This window comes from Barbatula barbatula (genome assembly GCF_947034865.1).
Source record: "Barbatula barbatula genome assembly, chromosome: 7".
Classification (NCBI taxonomy): domain Eukaryota; kingdom Metazoa; phylum Chordata; class Actinopteri; order Cypriniformes; family Nemacheilidae; genus Barbatula; species Barbatula barbatula.
Window position 1 is genome coordinate 4,599,525 of NC_136770.1, and position 21,109 is coordinate 4,620,633.

At 39.8% G+C, this 21,109-nt stretch overlaps 1 protein-coding gene across 1 annotated transcript in view; it reads right to left on the reverse strand.

The window, feature by feature from the left end:
• Nucleotides 1–397: 397 nt before the first annotated feature.
• Nucleotides 398–21,109, reverse strand: part of sema5bb (sema domain, seven thrombospondin repeats (type 1 and type 1-like), transmembrane domain (TM) and short cytoplasmic domain, (semaphorin) 5Bb) — a 36,273-nt gene continuing 15,561 nt past the window's right edge. The window contains exons 3-22 of the mRNA XM_079460129.1: nucleotides 18,886–19,107; nucleotides 17,751–17,850; nucleotides 17,566–17,611; nucleotides 14,028–14,090; nucleotides 13,525–13,837; nucleotides 12,517–12,802; nucleotides 12,293–12,428; nucleotides 11,679–11,886; nucleotides 11,098–11,305; nucleotides 7,804–7,921; nucleotides 7,088–7,272; nucleotides 5,190–5,333; nucleotides 4,955–5,102; nucleotides 4,497–4,725; nucleotides 3,703–3,921; nucleotides 3,426–3,596; nucleotides 3,102–3,242; nucleotides 2,979–3,014; nucleotides 2,577–2,785; nucleotides 398–2,054 (exon numbers count right to left, since the gene is read on the reverse strand). Of these exons, the coding sequence (XP_079316255.1) occupies nucleotides 1,893–2,054; nucleotides 2,577–2,785; nucleotides 2,979–3,014; nucleotides 3,102–3,242; nucleotides 3,426–3,596; nucleotides 3,703–3,921; nucleotides 4,497–4,725; nucleotides 4,955–5,102; nucleotides 5,190–5,333; nucleotides 7,088–7,272; nucleotides 7,804–7,921; nucleotides 11,098–11,305; nucleotides 11,679–11,886; nucleotides 12,293–12,428; nucleotides 12,517–12,802; nucleotides 13,525–13,837; nucleotides 14,028–14,090; nucleotides 17,566–17,611; nucleotides 17,751–17,850; nucleotides 18,886–19,066 (3,303 nt within the window). The 5' untranslated portion in view covers nucleotides 19,067–19,107 and the 3' untranslated portion in view covers nucleotides 398–1,892. The remainder of the gene's footprint in view (nucleotides 2,055–2,576; nucleotides 2,786–2,978; nucleotides 3,015–3,101; nucleotides 3,243–3,425; nucleotides 3,597–3,702; nucleotides 3,922–4,496; nucleotides 4,726–4,954; nucleotides 5,103–5,189; nucleotides 5,334–7,087; nucleotides 7,273–7,803; nucleotides 7,922–11,097; nucleotides 11,306–11,678; nucleotides 11,887–12,292; nucleotides 12,429–12,516; nucleotides 12,803–13,524; nucleotides 13,838–14,027; nucleotides 14,091–17,565; nucleotides 17,612–17,750; nucleotides 17,851–18,885; nucleotides 19,108–21,109) is intronic.

A 21,109-nucleotide genomic window follows, 5' to 3' on the forward strand; every position in this document is an offset into this window, starting at 1 on the left:
GGACAGAGATGAAAGACACAAAGTCAGAGAGACTGAAACTTGGACAGACTGACAGTGAAATAGATATTTAGAAGACATACAGACAGAAGTCAGACATATATACACAAGACAGACAGGCAGACTCGACCAACAGATCAGACAGTTAAAGACAGACCGACACAGAGATGAAAGAAAGATAGACAGACAGACACAATGGCAGAGAAAGACATAGATAGAGCAGACAGACATATACGTAGAGAGAGAAAGAGAGAGAGACTGAAGAATGGAGGACATACAGACATAAGAGACAGACAGACAAGCAGATATCGAGAAGACAGACAGGCAGGCAAACTTGTCCAATAGATCAGACAGTCAAAGAGACAGGTTGACTGTCAGACAGATTTCACTGAAAATTGCATGAAATTTTACATTGGATATTTATTTTTACAATGTACAACATACAAAAGCATAGCAAAGTTCCACAGTGTAAAAAGGCAGTGATCGTGTGATGCACGCTTTCTTTTTAATTGCATAGAAACCATCTGCATAATAATAATAATAATAATAAGAATGCAGGATCCATGCAACATTCATCAGTGAGCAGTACAAACATCATCCACTGCATTCAGACCACCTGCTCACGTACCCTCAAAATATAATGCCATCATAAACATTAAGAGAAATTTAATCTCATAGAAAAGAATATTTCTTATAAAATGTATACACACGATACCTATTCACATAGAAGCCGAAGGGCAACATATAACTGTCAAATAGTGGAGGGTGTGAAGTCTTCATAAACACAAGAGAAATGCATTTTGTCTTATGTTGTGGGTCAATAGCAGGACATCAAAACATCTGCTTCCAATAAAAAAAATTATGATTTGCTCATAAATATATAACACTAACTACAAATATACATAAAACAATGATCCTAATAAATTTCATAGCATCAATCTCCAGTTCTCATCACTTTAATTAAACATGCTAAAAATGATTTTACTCCTGTAATCGGGTATCACTTTCAGCCAAGTACAAAAAACACCATAAAGTACAGTTAGAATAATCCATGTGTCTCCTGTACTGTACGTTAGAATAATATATTCATAAAATAATATGAAAGCGCATGTGAGGAACAGACTATTCATCGAAACTGTTCCCTTCTTGTGAAGCTCGGATCTCATTCATGCATCTGTGCAACAACTTGAAATTGAACTGCCATTTGATAACAATTTAAGTAGTATGGACATTCCCATAAAACTGTGATATTTATTTTCATGTGAAACGTTTTTTTGTTATATACAGTATATATAAAAAGTGTGCTGTTTAAAAGCCATTGTCACAATGGCGTGAGGTGAATGGAGACATTCGCTTTCATAAATCCATGTTTTACTCCTCTATACTTTACATGCAGTAGCACCCTGCTCAGTTATGTTTGTTTCATTCAGCTTTCTCCTGACCAGTGCTGGGACGTTTCCAGAAAAACAAGAGAAATGGATGTTTAGGTTCACAGCTGTCCGAAATTCTTTATATTTGAAAAAAATCAAACAAGTTCTGCTGTTATGCTTGCTTTCTTAAACCAAAGTATCTGAAGATTCTAGCTCATACATGTAGCATGTCTTTGCATTCTCAAAGTACCACCCTCCAGCTCAGTGTTTTGGAAGCATACATGCTCTGTGAACGTCAATCTGTTATCATTGAGCATTAAAACCTTTCCATCTGAAACGTGTTCCTCTATCGGTTTTCGTCAATTGTTTTTCGGGTCTGAACGTCACTTTGCGTTAACCCAATTCGCACGCTCGGCTTTCCTGTACATCCGTGCGTTTTCAAATGCATCTGCACGCACAGATACAGGCGTGTAACCACGGTCACACACATACGCATTAAAGACGAGATGTTTGCGAGTGCGTCCATCAGCTGTGCATGTAACTACAGGGAGAATCCAGCGATGGGAAGTCGTATTTGCCCAGAGGGGTGGGGTAATACGTGGTGGCGTAGACGTTCGTCTGCGGCATGGGCGAAGGGAAGAAATTGCAGCTTTCTTCTGGTGGAAGGAGGTTGTTCTTATTCAGGGTCTGCGGGGAACAAAGAAAACACACAGGAGTGTCAGAAACGGGCATTTCAAAGGTCACTGTGTGATTTGTATCATCCCCCGTCTCAGTGGGATGAGGAACGAGAGTGTACCGGAAAAACGAAGACTGATAGATAAACCGGATTTCCCCAGAGATGTAAAACGTTATCTTGATGGTTATAGTTATTGTCCAGGGCGTGAAAGGGCCTTAAATATGAAAATTTATAGTAAAAGTAAACATTTCCAATGAAAATTTTGATATGCAGCTAATAATTCATTACCCAAAAGCAACTGTACTAGCATAAAGCATGTTTATTCTCTTTATAAGTGAACAAATACAACTAAAATCAAAAGTAGAACACTAATAACATTGGTCTCAAAGCAATAAATCAGTAGTAGTATTATGTGTATTTAGCTTTTTTGTTGTTGTCGGTGACCCTATCAGTACCAATTGACCCAACCGCTTACAACCGCTTCTGTGAAGCAATACAGAGAGACACCTTGGCGCTAAGGCATGATGGGATACCTTAAACTCCATTGGCGAGTAGAAGTCGTTCCTGGGTGCACAGCTGTTGTCTTTAAAGTGCAGATGGTTGGGGGTGCTGGGATGGATTACTGCTGATTCCTGAGGAGGTTTGCGTAGCTTCTGGCTGTACACGTACACCAGAACAGAGAGCAAAACCGCTCCCAAAAAACAGCAGACGCCCGTCAACACCATGTGGAAGATAGAGAAACCTGCAGGTAAAAAACAGAGACAGACATCACACATCGCAAAGATCACTTTAGGTGATCTGTATATATTATCTGCAATGACGATCCACGTTTTTCTATGTTTTTTGGTATGACGGCTCATTTTACAACAAAATGTATGTCTGCAAAGCGCCAACTGATGCTTTTATAGATTTATAGGTTTATATATTAGATGTACCTCCACAGTTTGGGTTCCTTTTCTTTCCTGAAAACACTAAAATAGAAAAAAAACATGTACACGTGTAAAATACTACAGTATTTACTGGAACTGTAGTGTGAGAGGGAAGGATGGGGAGCTAACCTGGGCTCTCATTGGGCAGACACTCGCTTTGTTCTGTGCTGTTTCCTTGACAAGCGGCGGGGCTTATTTCACACGCGCGACTACGAAGTTGTTGCCCTTCCTCATTACACTCCGCCCACTCTGACCACGCCCCCCAACCACCTATCACACATGTGTGAGAAACGAAGAATGCAAGCTTATAAGGTTACACGATATCAGATACTGTGTGATAAAGAATAATTGTATGAATCCTTGTTTCAACACAAAAGCAGTTATACAGGAAAAATAGATTTTTTAAACATGACATCATCGCTGGGTTGGATGTGAACATAAAGGTATCCTGACCTTCACACTCCTGTGTGTTGCACAAAGCTTCCTCTGTGTGCAGACCGATGCAGATATCACCCGAATGAGCAGGGGCGGGGTCAGAGCAGGTCCGGGTGCGCTGATAGTGACCGCCACCACAGGAAGTGGAACACTGAGACCAGGAGGACCAGCATGACCAAACCCCCTTCACTAAAAAACAAGACCAGCTATAAAAGGATTCCCCTATAACCTGCCTTTCAAAATGGATGTTGATGACGTCACACATGCTGTCATGATGTATGTTTAGAAGTCAGACCTTGACAGGGCTGAATGTTGCAGTCCTGATATTCGACGGGCGTTCCGCTGCAGGCAAACGGAGTGCTCCGCCCCTCTGGCGTGGCACATGAACGCTTGCGTGTGCGGAAACCTTTGGAACACTCTTTAGAACACACGGACCACGTTTCCCACGGCGACCACGTGGCTCCTTGCACTCGTGTGACGGGTCGAGCCATTCTCAGCAAGTCCTCAACCAGACCTACAGACAGAAAGGAACGTTAAAAATCACACATCACACGTAAATCTTTTTGTTGGTTTCGTGGTCATGTCAATAAAGTCTATTGTCCATTGGTCATTAAACTATGATTTGTATGGCTGCGATTTTATATATAGTTTGTAAAACAAATGCTTGCATGTATCCTATTCAGAGCATGTGAGTGAAGTGGAGCGTAAGTATTTCTCGTGGAGCCTTTCTGAAAATTCCGCTCCGCACTGTCCCGTGTACACCGCATGAGCCTGAACGTCAACGGCATGCACGTCAACTACAAACGCCTCGTCCAATTTGCGCGGGCGACCGCGATTTCAATTAAAAAAAACATTATAACATTTATATTCATTTCTCTTAAGAAGCATTGTGTCACTTTCCCAATGTAACAGTTGCTTTTCTGAAAAAAACCTGAATAAACCTCGAGGTCCTATGCGGCCGACGCCGATCAATGTGATGTCCGGAGGACGCATGCAGCCTTCCAAGACGCAGCTACTTTGTGCGGGTGTCTAAAAGTACATTCTAAAATGGTGTAACGATTGAGGTTTGATGTATTAAGACCGCATTACCTTCAGTCTCGCATACGGTAGCTCCGTCAGATGGGGGGCAAGCGCGCGTCTCTGTCTTGCGTTTGCCGAGCTGGAGGTCGTGAGGGTCGGCGAGCGGAGCCCTGCAGGTGTACCTGACCCTCTGCTCCTGTCTCGCACCCGTCTGGGTCACATTAACAGGGTACCAGGGAGTCCAGGGAGTGTTCCGCCTGACCTCGGCACACGCGTCCAAATTACACGCCTTGTACTCCTGAAAAGATGCGCATAGAGAAACATGGGAAGCGTGTGGTGGCCAATTCTGGGTTGACACCAGAAAGTGAAGTGCGCAAGGTTTTACAGCTCGTGTTTACAGTTTTGGGTCTTTTATTATTGACTTTTTACACACATCACTTAAAAAATGTCTTGTTCAATTCCCATATGCTATTTTTTGTAAATATTAGATTTTGCTTGGATGTTTTATGACCATTTTAAGATCCTACCAGCGGGCATCCAGGACAGGTGTTTCCGTTCTCACAGGTGCGAACCCTGGATTGGATTCCACCTCCGCAGGCGACACTACATTTTGACCAGGCGCTCCACGAGACCCAGGACATAGGAACGGGACACAGGTTTTTCTCATTACACAATCTGAATCACAAACACATAAGGAACAGAATCATATACCGTTGCCTCAAACAAATACCAGCGTACAGATAAAGGGTTTCTCAATCTCACCTTTCCTCTCGGGCCGGGCCCACACACACTCGCCCTCCGTGTCGGGGTGCTGGATTGTTACAGGACCGCTGCCGAACCTCAAAGCCGATGCCGCAGCTGGTGCTGCATTCGGCCCAGGAGGACCAAGGAGTCCAACCTCCATTTCTGGATAGATAGAAGCAGAATTACTCACAGATGTTGCATAGTCAAATATCGTTATTGTTTTTTTTTCTCAGGCACGACTGCAACTTAAGTTTAGTAATGTACTCTCGACTTCATACAACAAGGACAGTTCACTCAAATCAATATTAATATTGTCGTCATTTACAGTATTAAACCTCATGTTGTTCAAAATCTGTACATGACTCTGTGAGAAACATTTAAAAAAATATTTTGGTTCATACAATGGAAGTCAACGGAGGCCGATGTTATTCGGTTGCCAACATTCTTCAAAATAATATCTTTTGCATTCTGCAGAAAAAAGAAAGTCATACAGGTTTGGAATGCTATAATAATGAAAAAAAAGGTTTTTGGGTGAACTATACCATTAATTATAACGTTATATAAACATCATTATATCCCTTCTCACGTAGGAGTGCTGCATGCAAATTAGCCACGCCCACTTATATATATCACAGCATGCAAATACAAAAATATGTTGCGGTTTATATTTTATTTTGTCAAAGCGGTATAAACCTTCATTCCGGCCGACCCTATTGAACATAACTATTCACCTTCAAGAATGGTCCATCATCTGGTCATTTTCGGACATTTGGATTTTGGGACCAGTAATGATTTTGCAGGATTGCTCTTCTTCAGTATTATTAACAAACTTTAGTTTTAAGTCTTGAAGCGATTTTTTTAACCATTTCAACATTTGTGCAACACAAACAGTTGCGAAATGCTGTTATTGCCAAGTTCGCTATATTTAAAGAGAAAAACAATCTCGTGTCAAACTGACCCCCATCTCTAACTCTGTTCTGAACTATTGAGCTTTCTTATCATCCCAAAACTGAACCTACTGATCCACTACATTCTCACACGATCTCAGTAACAAACTGCTGTGTTCCAACATTTCTATCAACTTCTTTCATCTTAACTTGATCGACTACATCTGAGTGTTATTTCTTCTAGATTTGCAGCCGTCCCGGCTGTTATCATCTGTTTACATGAAACATTTATCCTGTAAGGTTTTAACACCGTAGCCGGTGATGTGTGTTAACACAAGATCTGGGGGTAAAGAAATAATTGGAACAATCATTCAGTGTCGTAAAGTGGCCATAACATAATAGCACATGCAAAAAAGCTGTAACAGGAGAAGCGCTGCATCAGCGGATAACAAATAGAGTCAAGATTACACGCGACACACACAAAGACCGATTGACTCGAGGTCTCAGCATCTCTCTCCAGCAAGAATATGTGAGAAGATCTCATTGCAAATTAATACATGATGTTTTTTTTTTCATTGACAATTTGATTGTTTGTGATTGAAGAATTTAATCTGACATCTATTTAATCCATATATAATACCCAAAAGGACATCACTGCATCCGAAAAAAATCTCCTCATTTATTCACCCTTGTGTTGTTCAGAACCTGTGTGCATTTCTTTCTTGTCTCACCAAAGTCAAAATGGAACAAAGAATCAAAGTCCATATGACTTATGCACTACATCCCATGATCTGCACGTACGAAACTTCAAAACTTGGGTGGGGTTTGTTTGGGGCATTAGGGAACTTTGCAATAGGGATGAAGCTTTTTTTGTCATTCCTAACCTGTATGACTTTCTTCTCCAGAACACAAAAGAATGTTAAAAAATGTTGGTAACCAAACAACATTGCCCCCCCATTCACTTAAATTGTAAGGACACAAAACCACATTTCTCAAAATATAGATGCATGTATATTAAAGCAAAGGTACCTGGAACAGTTGGCCACCTCTATGTTTGCCCCGACACACTTTTGGCCTCCGCACTGCGGTGGTGGATTATCACAGGACCGAGTGCGACACTGACAAGTACTGGTGCTCTCCCCTCCGTCGTCATGGTTACAAGGCTGCCAGGATGACCAATGGCCAAACCCACCATCTTGCGTGAGGTTCCGTTCCTTCAAAATCAAAGGCACGTACACGTTTTTAGATTACATTTTATATTATGGGCACTGTAAAAAAACACATCCTCATCCAAGTATTTTTTATTGTCCCTTTGGGAATATCAACTCAGAGTTAATAGGAAATTAGTGATGTGTATTTATGGATGTAATGAAGTGTCACTGGAGAACAGGAGTGACACTGAGCATCCATTAGGTAGAACATCAGTGTGTTATTGACACTGTCAGATGGAGACTTCAATTCAGACGGATCAGACGCCAAGATCCATTTCACGCTTGTTCATCAGAGATTAGATTTTCGCTGCTACTTTGACTCAAAAACAGAACAGAATGAATGCAAAAGACAGCATTGCTCAGATAATTTGATGCTTGGAGGAATCGAATAAAAAAGTTTAGAAATTAAGAGAAGTTTGTTGAGAAATGCTGTTTTTTACTTCAAAACTCAAAGTCTCCATTCTGCTCAATGCTGTCAAGTGTTAGATAAGAATGAGATGTTGGCTGAAAGTAATTCAACATTCTATCACTCACCGGGCACTTTGTAATGTTCTGGCTCCATTGACTCATGTTGGAACTGTTCTCGATGGTCGAACATCGTTTCTGTTTTCTGTCCCATCCGCAGTAAGGATCTCTGGCACCCAGACAATCTCTACAAGCACAGAACACAGGGTCATACATCAACACACGTACTGTAAGTAAAGTAATGCACTTAAATGGATAGTTTACCCAAAAAACACTTTGTTATTTCAAACCTGAATAACTTTCTTCCACAGAACACAAAAGAAGATATTTTGAAGAATGTTGGTCACTGAACAGCGCCGGCACCCATTCACTTCTATCGTCTGAACACAAAACCAAGGCAATGGAATAGGTGCCGGATAACAATATTTTTCCTTTTGTGTTCTACGGAAGAGAGAAAGTCGTACAGGTTTGAGTAAATGATGACATCATATTCCTTTGATCACTTTAATGTATTCCATAAGCTGAAAAAAAAATATATTTCATAAATAAACAATAATTTAATTCCATTTTAAAGATAGTTGGTAACCGAACAGCACTGGCCCCAATCCACTTCTATTGTATGGACACAAAACCAACGCAAGAGAATGTGGCCCAGTGAACAACATTCTTCAAAATATCCTCTATTGTGTTTTCACTATGACTTTAACATAATTGTCTTGTTACGCAGGCTGGTCTTTATCCTCTATTCTGCAAACTTCTCAGAAACCTTTTCATTTCTTTTAATGAAACTGTCAGGACCCAGGCTTGAACTCGGGTCTCTGGTGTGAGAGTCTGCCTCTTTACCCAACTTACCAGAAAGTTTCAAAAAAGTACCAAAGAAAAGACTCAGTCGGCGTCCATCAACAAGGAAAGTTCAACATGTTCAACTCGTTCATCCATCGAAGTTGACTCACCAGAATAACCAACACAAATAGGGCAAGGATGGGTCACACACACTTCAAACACCAAGCACAAAACAAAGGAAACAGAGAGCTTAAATACAAGCTGCATAAACAGGACACAGGTGAAACTGATGACATAAATGAAACAGGTGAAGGGCAAATAAGAACTCAATGGGCCAAAAAGGGAACAATGGGTAAACCCTGACAGAAACATTATTTGATATAATTATCGATGAGTTTTTTGTGAGGGCCGTACACACAGTGCAGGCAAAAACTGACCCACACACACACAAAAGCAATTCCACAGACACAGAGTCCAATCTGCATACATTAAATGTATTAATAAGGTCATGAGAGTGAATTTTATGATTACACACGTACAGTATAATCAGACACAATAAATGAACACTGAAATTAAATAAGACTTTCAGTTAGTGCGATATTTCTGATTATAATGAAATCAAATGCTTGACTGGCTTTTGCTCAACCCAACGCCGGCTCATAAATCAACTCCAAAAAAAATGTAAAACATTTTCCCCTTAATGCATTTGAATGATTTGACCTTTTGCCACCTGTGTGTATGTGTATGTGGGAGAGAATGTGTAATTAAATGCGGTTCATTCCATCACATTGCTATGCTAAACACAGAGCCGGCTTTCACAAACCTCTTACATTAGAGTCAAACGCATCCACTTTACATGCCTGTGTGTAGAATCAGAAGGGCTTGCGTTTCTCATATACAGACCTTATAAAGCAATTACTGTCAGTCTTCTGTCAACATCACACTCACATGCATAATAACACCTGCTATTAAACCTGACAGATCTCATGAAAAACATCTTCTGATGCAGAATAGCTGCGTTCCAAAGTCTTAGAAGCTGTCTGTTTACTACCTTCCGAAGCAGAATGCTATCTGAAACTAAACACTCTGATTCTCATATGCAATTGCTTTGTACAAATAAATACGTATCATATAATTGAATCAAAAGTTTGGATTAGTTTGGGGTTTCCCGACCAGAAAAGCTTCTTAAAAGAATAGAAAAATGATCTCATCATATATCATATACAATTTATTAACCCCCATGCCATTCCAACCCGGTATGAGCACTGACGTGAAACCACAGACGCATTTCTCAATTTCATCTTGTGTGTCACAAAAGGGTCATGTATAGATTTTGAGCAATAGGAGAGGGAATAAATTATGAATTTTTTATTTATAGTTTTATTTAGATACTTAATTGAGCCTTTTAGAGTCAAGAGATATGTCTTGTAAGTGATTCCATTACAGTACAAACTTCATTTGTAATGCAAATACAGCAGATTCCTGGTAAAAGTGAAGCGTGCGTTATATATCTCAGACAATTTATGTGTTCTATTTATATCAACGACAGTGAATAAGATGCTGCGATTTTTTAAAATGACACAGTTCATCATTCGCCTGCCTCTCGGCAAATGGCAGAGGATTTATGAGCGGGTATAATAATCTCTCATAAGAACTGTCATTCAATTTATCTCTCCCGGCTTTACGTTCTGTCTGAATCCAAGGGCAGAAGCGTCTGAGAAGGGCATGTCAAAAGTGTGCCAACAAGTCTGCCATAATTTAAAAGCATTTTGTTCCTTTTAGAGGACACGTGTGGATGGGATCCGCCGCAATGACAGCTAATCAGTTATGGCAACCTAATGGTTTAAGAGCTTGAAAAATCCTTGTGCGCGGATAAAAGTGTAACATTAACGGTTTGCACACGTCCAAGGTTATGCACTGACCTCAGACGTCTGCTGACAAAGAGTTTCATGGTTCTGAAGAAGCAATTATTCCTAACGTTAACTCGTTCGTATAGCTATTGTAACTCTCCATCTGTGGTATCCCCCCCCAAAAATAACATCCACGACAACACAACAAACAACATATAACATAATATTCTCTTTTTTCATTCACATTACTGTTACAGGTAGTTAACTGCATTTAACAAAATGCTACATGTAAACATTTTCACGAGTGTTTTTAAGAAAACCATGTTTTACCATCTTGAAACCGAGATTTCGTGACAATCACACATTTACAGCCATCATTTCAAGCTCTTTCCAAAGTTGGGTCATGTGAGATTAAAATGTACCATATATATCAGATCCAATGTGAAATACGAAAACAAACTGTTTTCACAAAGCACAAGATCACAAAGGCTTATTTCAAGTGATCGAATACAAGCCAAACCGTATGAGAATCAGCCTCAGACCCCTGAACTCAATATTATGTGTGAAATCTATAACATTGCAAGCTTCGGTTTTTGCTTGGCTGCGTGGGACACATGCTGACACTGTACAGCCTGTCATCCACATAATCATTGACCCGCTCTTCAACTTTTCCGGACAATGAGTCAATCAGAAAAGAGTGCTTATGCAACCCTTTAATAACGTGACTCACTCTTGGCTTTTGTAGTTGGAGCATCTCTCCAGAGGAATTTTCAGCACCCTGCTGTGAAGCCCTACGAACAGAGACCTGTCGCTCTGCAGGATCTGCAGGTTCAGGATTGGCTCCCGCACGCCTTCCGGGAGGATTTTCATCTCTTCCAAGTAACATCCGCGTAGACTCTTATTGGTCGTGGAGAGGGCTTTGATGATGGTGCCTTGTTCTGATTGGTGGAGCATAAACGGTTATGATTAGAACCGCAGTGCTGCATGCCTCCTGCATGAGCCAACAAATTGCAAGATAATGCACAATCAGCCGGTCTTTATCTTTAAATCAATCCCAACAAGGTGATCAGGGCTTGAATCCCCGAAGGGGTATAATTTGCCAAAATGACCAGCTGACTCTACATTTTTCTGCTTATTAAATGGCAACTGACCAAAGAAATAAAAAAATTCAGTACATTAAATATTGATTTGAGTGAAATCAAACAATATAAGAGAGTTAGTTCCTCAGCTATGTAGTAGATTGCCAAGGATGATGATACAGTTTAGCTACCAATGACCAATCATCATGTATTGTAACACAATGCATCTAACCTGTGCCGATATACATGACGTGATATAGCGTGTCCCTCCCTTGTACAATGTCAACAGTCAATCTGGAGAAACGGATGTTGTCTTGCATCACCAGAGGATCCGTGGAAATGGGTTGCACCACCTCGCTCATGAGGAAGAGCCGCTGAGCATCCTGAAGACTACGTTCTGTCAGATTACCACCCGGACCTGAATCGTTCACTGTCCCGCACTGACAGGGAGAAGAACAGAGATGAGGTTAAAGCCAGAGATTTTATGATGTCATAAGCACGTCAACATACGATAATAGACGATAAGAAACATAGACACCTCATGTCATTCAAAAAGAAGATATTTTGAGATGTTTCAGAGGTTTCGTGCCCGTACAATGGCAGTCAATGGGGGCCAACGTTGTTTGGTTATGAAAATGTCTTCTTAATTCATACAGGTTTGGAAAGACGTGAGGGTGGGTGAATGATGAAAGAATTTATATTTTTGGGTGAACTTTCATTTCAAAGGGACTGAAGCAAAAATCGCAAGTTATTTTACACATGAACTCTAGGGAAGTAAATGTTACAAAAGTGGAAAATATGGGTCTTTTAAGAAAAGCTGCAGCAGTCCAAATCGAATTTCATCACCTGAAAGTTTGGGATGGGGTTAGGAGTAGAAAGCCAGCTGGTCCGTGGGTTCTCCTGATAACGGAAGGGTCCGTTAAAGGCCAGCGTGATGGAGCTGAGGTTAAACGCGCACACAGCTGACGCAGCGATGCTGTTTCTGTGAGGAGAAATGACAGAACGGGGTGCTGAGAAGTGAACTTAAAACTTCTCCCAAATATTAAAGAGGAAATGCATACATTACTTACATGTTGGTGGTAAAGACTCCATAGATGAGGTCCTGTTCGGGCAGGTAGAACGTACTCTGAAGCTCGTGGTAGTAGAAGGGAACGTCTCCAGAGCGAGAACAGTTCAGTCGGGCCTTCATGAAGGTGGTCCAGGTGTCCTCAAGTAGGAAACGGCCTCCGACATCATTCTGACACACACGGGCCACGCGAGAGAAAACGGTCTTCCCACAATCCTGTTCTACTGCGTTCTCTCTCAGGAAGAAGTAGGTGAAGCGGCCCACGTCGTACGCCGAGACAAAATGAGGCTCTGCAGAAAGAGAAAGTGTGTTAAAATGATAACCCGATAAAAATCGATTCATGTCTGCAGTGCAACGGGTCAGATTTATATCATTTGCAGCTTTACTTTCGAATATCTTTTACACTTTGAACATTTAGAGTTGAGAATAAGGACAAGGTCATAGATTAGCGAATTTTATAAAAATATGTCTGGGTAGCATTCCATAATATCATCTCGCGTGAAGTGAAAATAAGCGTATTTTGGGAATTGTGACATGTTCATGATAATTAAACACATTTCCCAGCAAATCTCATTACCCCAACATGGCCAGATATAATTTCCATTATTCTCTGAGGTCATTTTCCATTTCTGTAATTTACTGTTTAATCAAAATCGTACCGCATTATGTGTTTTTTTCACTCCAATTTATTTGTATTCTCAACAGTAATTCTTACTTGAGTTTTCGATACTGTAAATGTAATGTTTTATCTATCTTTCACAAAACATTTTCACTATATTACGTTACAAAAAACCAATGTATGCATCCATCGCAAATTAAAAACTAGATGATTGTTTTGTTTTTACAGTAATGTAAATCAATCAATTTAAACAATGGAAATGAAGAAGGCAAATGTCCTTCATTATTCTAAAAGCATCTCATCCAAAATAAGGGTTTGCAAAATATAATCTCATATTTTACATTTCTTATTTTTATTTTAATGTTAAATCCATACACCGGACAAGTTTTGTACCATTGAGCCATTTGGAGTTGTATTGGGCGGTCCGCAGCGGAGGCATATTCCCCAGACTGCGGTAAATAATGGGATCCCGGCTGGAGAAATCGGTCACTGTGGCCGCGTACACCTCTCCGCTCTCAGTGATCATAGCTGTAGAGTTGTGCCGTGGGTCATACGGACAACGAGCCACTCCGCTGACAGAATCCAAAACGCTTGAGACGTCAGTGACGGAGCGAGTCGTACAGACGGGCATAAAAGCGTTTGTACCGCAGGTGAACAAACGGCCGCCGTTCAGCAGGAGGACACGGACGTAATTCTGACACTCATCCTGAGAGGACAGCAAGAAAAAAAGAAATCTTTAGTATTTCATAGACACTCTTTTTCCTAACATGCTCTCAACAACCAATTTCATTGTGATGAATTGAATAGGGTATTTACTTCAAGAACGCACCTGTTGAGATCCACACATTCATGCATGCAGCTTTAAAAACAAAAAGCTCTCGCGTCCCACCTCTCACCTCAGTCTTTCCTTTGCTCTGGCAGGATCTCCTGGTGGTCTCATCAACACCCCACTCAGTGGCCTGCAGTGAACGCATCATTAATATCACAGTAAAAGATCCTAAATTACACATGCAAATCTGAACACACAGAATGTCAAGTCGTCTTATTTAAATCTTTGGTTGGGAGTCAAACTGCGGCAAGTCTGAAACATCAACAGCATGATAAACAGGAATCAATGGCAGCATTTAACTATTATTTTTAGGCAGGAAGATGTAAATTGTCACAAAGAGACTTTTGAGAAACTCAGACCTGAGCAATAATTCAAACTAACTTCTTTTAAATACAATTTAGGGTCTTTTTATGCCTAGTTTATGATAGGTTACAGGAAAGCACCGGGTGGAGATAAGGAATCAGGATTGTGCATGTGTATATAATGGTTATATCATTTTCAGTTTTAAAAGATATTTATAAATGTTAAATAAAACTAAATCAAATCAAATGTACGAACCTGAAACACTATTGTATGGCATCAACAAACATTGTTTTGTTCTGTTCCTTCTGACATGCTGCTTTGTCATGTTTATCTGTGTTGTCATCGCCTCGTAATAATGATCTAGCACAGACTCTCGCTCTCTCACACTATTGAGAGACAGAGATTTTGTATTGACTGTGACCCTTATTGAGGGCATCAGTTGAACAATTGTGACCATCCCAATGGACGCTAAACAGATGAAGAATGGAGAGGTCATAGATAAAACTCTTCCCACATTAGTGCTGGAGGAAGCTTTGAACAATTAGAGCCAGATGCTTCTCAATACACAGCTCACAAAACAACACATCCGGCTCACATATTACCCCGAAACAGACAAAAGAAATAAGACATTTGATTTTGCTTAAAGAAAATACAGCCTATTTTGAGAATCCAAAAAGATTCTTTCCCCCCTTGTCATCACATTGGCACTATACAATATATAAATTGTTCACATACTTAAACTATATAATATTGAAATTGTGTATATTTATAAGATATTACAATTTTGTAAATGGTTAAACTATATAATATTCAAATTGTTTAAATGTTTAAACTATATAATATTGAAATATGTAAATCTTTAAACTATATTATCTTTAAATTGTGTGCATATTTAAACAATTAGATATTACAATTTTGTAAATAGTTAAACTATTTAATATTCAAATTGTTTAAATGTTTAAACGATATAATATTGAAATATGTAAATCTTTAAACTATATAATATTGAAATTGTGTACATATTTAAACAATGAGATATTTAAATTGTGTACATATTTAAACTATACCAAATTTGTTCTTATGTTTGTGTTTAAATGGTTAAACTATATACTGTATTTTTCTAATTCTGTTAATGTTTAAACTACATATATACTATTTCAATTGTGTAAATATTTAAATGTATTCATACATCATGGTAGTATTATTTGTAACACCAAAACGACACTTTAGCTTTAATAAAAGCCTCTATATCGCCATCTGTGTTTGAAAATATATGGGTGTCTTGTAATTTTGGTATTTTAAAGCCAATTTAAACGTGCTATAGAAATTGACTGTTATTATTGTAGTAATGAGATAAAAACCTCGATAGTGAAATGTCCAGACACGTTACGGTAATGAGTCCCATGTGAGTTAGCAGGTACATGATAAGAGGTCAGATAAGAGGTCAAATATCAAACCAAACTACAAAAGATGCCGAATAAACACTTTCTGACAAACTAACATCTGCTCAGTTTACTTTTCTGCAAAGAGAGAGAGAGAGAGAGAGAGAGAGAGAGAGAGGATTCAGAAAGCAATAATCAATCTAGCCGTGTCTCTGCTGTCACTCGCTAAACAACACGTGAGAGACGCTTCATTCGAAGAGCGAATTTCACCCTAAATAGAAGAGTCAGGGGTCAGAGTTGCTAACCTCTGGATGCTGAGAGAGGGGTTGTGTTTTTCCTCTAACACACTCGAGATCTTCTCACTCCTGTCTTCACTACCAGGCACGGCCATATCACCTCAACTTAAACACTCTTATCTGCCCTCTCTATCCCTCTCTGCGTCTGCTAAGATCACCCGTCTGTTCTTCTTTCTCTGAACCAGACCCATCCTTTAACCTAAAAGATTTCAGGGCAGATATGATAAATCATTTGATTTGACTTATTGATAAATAGATAGATCTCTCTCATATTACCAAGTGAGATTTACTAAAGCACAAAGTATCTGATATCACACAGTATCAAATCCAAAGGAACTTTTACCGAACAGAGATACAGTGTAAAAGACGTGCATGTGCGCTCAAAAGGGTGACTGTGGGTCACACAGGGTCACGAGGTCACCCTATATCAATGCATTCTGACAGATTCTTGTGAGATCTGTCTCCAGGGCTTTAACCTCCTCTCATGTTTGCCATGAACGTTTGGACAGTTTACCAGCGGGGTCTTTCACAAACTCCAGTGAAGTCACTCTTAAATATCACACAACATCTTAAAGCCTTCGAACGGGTCTGTCACGCAAACAGAGAAGTATCTAACAATCCCAACCATATAGAGGTGGTCTCAAATCAATCTTCAAAGTAAAGAAATACATGGTCTATTTTACAAAAGATTGCTGCCTAATGACAACCAGTCCCAAAACATCTGTATCACGACACAAGAGTATAAATCTCTATACACTTGGCATGTAAAATATATTTATGCATGTTTTCAGGTCATTTGTGTCATTTTCTCCCTAAATCGTGTGTCAAAATCAATATCCATCAAAACTTTCATCATGCAAAACTGTAATCTGCATTTTACCGCATTTGTACATATTTTTGATATGTACTAAAAAGGGACAGAATTAGACTGCAAATGTAAATAGCACAAAAATTCAAATTTTATTACATGTCAATTTTATTTTATGTTTTTTTCTGGAGTCCCAGCTGCCGGAATATTACCATATTTGTCCTTTTCTTTACTTCAGTGAATTATACTGGTATAATCAGCTTTAAAGGTCAAGTTTGTGACATTTAGCAGCATTTAGTGGTGAGGTTGCGAATTGCAACCAATGGCTCACTCCACCCCTCCCTTTCGAAGCACTGTGGTGGCTGACACAGAACTTTTGCTTATTAACGTATTAACATTGTCCATTTAGGGCGACTGTAGAATTCCATATTAGGGCACCCACGGTGTATGTAGATAGTAACAGCTCATTGTAAGGTAATAAAAACGTAACGCTTCTGTTTTTAAACACCTCTGAAGAAAAAGTTACCGGTATGTATATTATATAGCATTTCTGTCAATAAATCCTCCAAAAAATATTGCTCCTTTAAGGAGAGTTTAAAGAGAGAATCAGAACACACACACCGTGGGAGCTCAAAGCTGCATGTGCACAATAACAGATCTGTGAGTGTATGTGACAATGTCAGCACCTTTAAATGTGAAATAATAACTAAAGAAGACTGTGTGCCTGGTACAGGAAGACCTAAATATACTTTTCTAGAGGTGTCAGGATGATTGGATGGACAGATGTGAAGAAGAACACACAGAGAGAATTCGTACCTGCAGGAGGGAGACATTGTTCAGACTCAGCCTGAAGAGATGGTTTCTACACAGCAAAACATGTTTAAGGTTTGGCAGGCACAAGAGTGTGTGTGTGTGTGTGTGTGTGTGTGTGTGTGTGTGTGTGTGTGTGTGTGTGTGTGTGTGTGTGTGTGTGTGTGTGTGTGTGCGTGCGTGCATGTTACCTGGCTCCCACTATCAGCTGGTTTCTGGTGAGGTCAAGCGTGAGGGGCGAGTAATCGTTCACTCCAGGCAGGGAGAAGGAGAACATCCACGGGCTCAGATCTACAACACAGAGAATTTAGTTAGTACATTTAGCGGCGAGGCAACATGTTGCTTATTTATCAGTTTTCTTTTATTTAGACAGATGTAAACCAATGAGGAAAACACACTAAGAATGAATTGCAGCCATTTCTTATCTGTGTACACTGTTAATTCACCAGCTTGGTTGTGAAGTGTGAATCAGATTACTGTGATGTAGTAACTTTATGATTTGATTTGTAGTCGTTTGTCCACATTATTATTTGTCCATCATTTATAAACTTCTAAAACAAGACTTTTCCTAGATTTTGATAACTTATTTTATTTACTTATTGGCTTACAACCCATATTTCTGTTATCTGACAAACTCAGAACACATATTTTAATGTCACTTTACACAGACTTTAAAGCTATAGGAGAATATTAACAGAAATATTGACTTGTAACCACCCAAGTTCAATTACTGTATAAGAAGAACATGTACATGGGTGTGTATCGCCTAAAATCCCTGACACACGTCTTACCACCCTGTAGGCAAAACACAGGAGTCATCATTCTCTCTGTATGCCTACAGCTGTGTCTGTTGTTCAATGCTTGCGTTAAGGTGGAATTATTAACATTAACAAATGACCGTAAACACCATCATGTCCACAACATAGACTAGCAAAGCTGTTCAGGTCGCAGTGGCAAAACACAGCTTGTTTCGAGTAGAGACCTCAGTAGCACATTCGATCTCACGCTGCTGTGCTGATATTACACACAGACACAGCTGTGTTAAACCTTTACATCTGAGCACCAGGTGCCTAAACCTGCTGAAAACACACAGGTCGGGAAAAAACGTTAAGGCTGCTAGCTGACTAGTCTCAGGCTCAGAACAGTTAAGGTTTGTTGGTTTTGTTTGTCGTAAAAGATCTGACTATGCATGACAATCAAGCAGTTTTGACTAGCTTGACCCCAATCGGGAGATGAGATATTAAAAGCTCAGACAGCCATTTAAACCTGTGACTGTGAATGCGAGCGATAGAAAGTGCGGCGAAGAACGAGACATTTTACACCCACTTGTGTAAGAGGTAACCGGGTGCATTTTTCTCCGACACTCTTCAGGCAGAGAGGCCACAGGCTCGAGGTCAGAGGTCACTGAGAATGATGGAGTCTGCGATGCGATGAGATGCAGCAAGACAAGGTATATGATAAGCCCTGCGAGGGACAGTCGTTTGGTCTCTGGCGGTGATGTTGTCATGGTTACCGCATCAGGCACTCCTTTGAGGAGATGAGAGGGTCCTGAAAAGAGATGTTTTAAATTCAATTTCTAAATGTGTGAGTTTAGCAATAAAACAGTTTCAGATCTGATCATTTTTTAGAAGAACAAAACATTTTCATCCATCGTTGTGAACACTAGATATCATTAATGGATCGCTGTTAGTGTGAACGGGAATTTATTGCTGTTGTTTCTAACGTAATTAACCTTCAGTTCTTTCATCAGTGTAAATGATAGCGGAGACGACTGGAACTCCTCCAAGACCAGCGGCCGAATTAATCCAATCGATGCGTTTCTAAAACATGACATTGATTTTGCGGTAACCATCAGACGAGGACAAGTGCTAAAGCTTATGTGGCCATGAAACGACAGGCCAATAAAACTTTATTTAATTATAAGTTAGGACAGAGATTTCTCGAACTACCTGCAGCTTATTATGAGAATCAATAGTCCCTGTGGCGTTCTGACCGGACCGTACAAACATCTGATATGATCCATAAGGTGTGTGACACTCATCTCAGATGTTATATAAACTCGTACTGTTTCATGTTAACACAAACTTCCCTGTTAGCCCTCCAGTAAACACGTACATGCACACATGTAAAAACACATGCTTAATCACACTTAAACATACACTTCCTGACGTCCAACCACCGGCGAATCTGTCTTGGTTTTACTCAAACATCGCTCAGTCTGTAGAGAGATGCTTTTGAACAGGCCCATGGGCACCAGAACGATGCACTTTTACCAACATTTACTCAGATCCTTGCATAATGGAATTATATGGCAAAACACAAACTTAATTGCAAATGCTGTGGAATTTAGATCTTTTTGGCACACCATTGCTTTTTTTGGCTCTGGCTGCGCCGCAGTGCAGAGGACAATTCAACGTCAACCGTGTCTAATGCAGCTCAATAGCAAAAGACCCTCTAATCCCCCAAATCCCCCCAATAACCTCAGAACCCCACATTCAACCTATTCATGCCCATCTTCTTAGACTCATCAGAACCGATGTGAGTGAGCGAGCGATGAGTGTGAAAGCCAATGATGGCAATGACAAATGCACCGGAGGGGAGTCCAGGGTCATGCCAGACAAGGTGGGCCCGTCTGGGGTGATTCCTTCTGGGTTAATAGATGAGATTTGGAAAAGAAGTAAATAAGTGAGGTCAAAGATGGTTGACAGTTCTGTTACAAACACGCACACAAACAACTCTGATTTCTTATCTCAGTACGGGGTCACAGTGAGCCGTCACTAAACAGTTCAAGACAATGATTTTTAAAGATCTGTTTATAAGTAATTGACAAGGGTATTTCAATGATATTTTTCATACCTCTGTCACCACTGCATTTCTGCATTCGTCTTGCCCAATAGACTTTCATTGTAAATGTTTTACTGTCAATGCGACAAACAGCGGGTTGAGTTAAGATGATAATCTACAAAAGACCACGCTACCCGGAACAATCCCGTTCCATGCTTAGGTCATGCAATGCGAAAACAATTCAATCTGTTTTGCGTGTAAATGGAATACAGAGGGAAATTATGAAGGGCGTAGAGCCAAATTCCACCCAAATTCTCTTCTTGATCTCAAAGGCTTTTCTTGAGCACTTTAGTGGAGGCAACTAATCCAAACAGTCTGCTATAAACACAAGACCCAATGTTAATCTGTGGTACGTGGTCACAGATAAACATTCTCTCACTGTTTTACAACCGCTGTAAAATCAGGACACTGATACAGGGAGTTATACAGACTCTGTTAGAGAAGAGAGAGAGAGAGAGAGAGAGAGAGAGAGAGAGAGAGAGAGAATCTCAGAGGAAAATGTTATTAATCTTTCAGAGCTCAAGAGAATTTACAGACTTCTTAATTGTGTTTAATTCAAGTATTAACGTAGTCTAGGATGTTTCTCGTATAATTGCTTCAGAGAAACAAACAGAAGCAAATGTGACAATTATTAAAGTGCAATAATGTGAAAGTATGGAAGTGTAAAATGAATGTAGATTGCTTTGGTAAAATAATCTTTATTTCA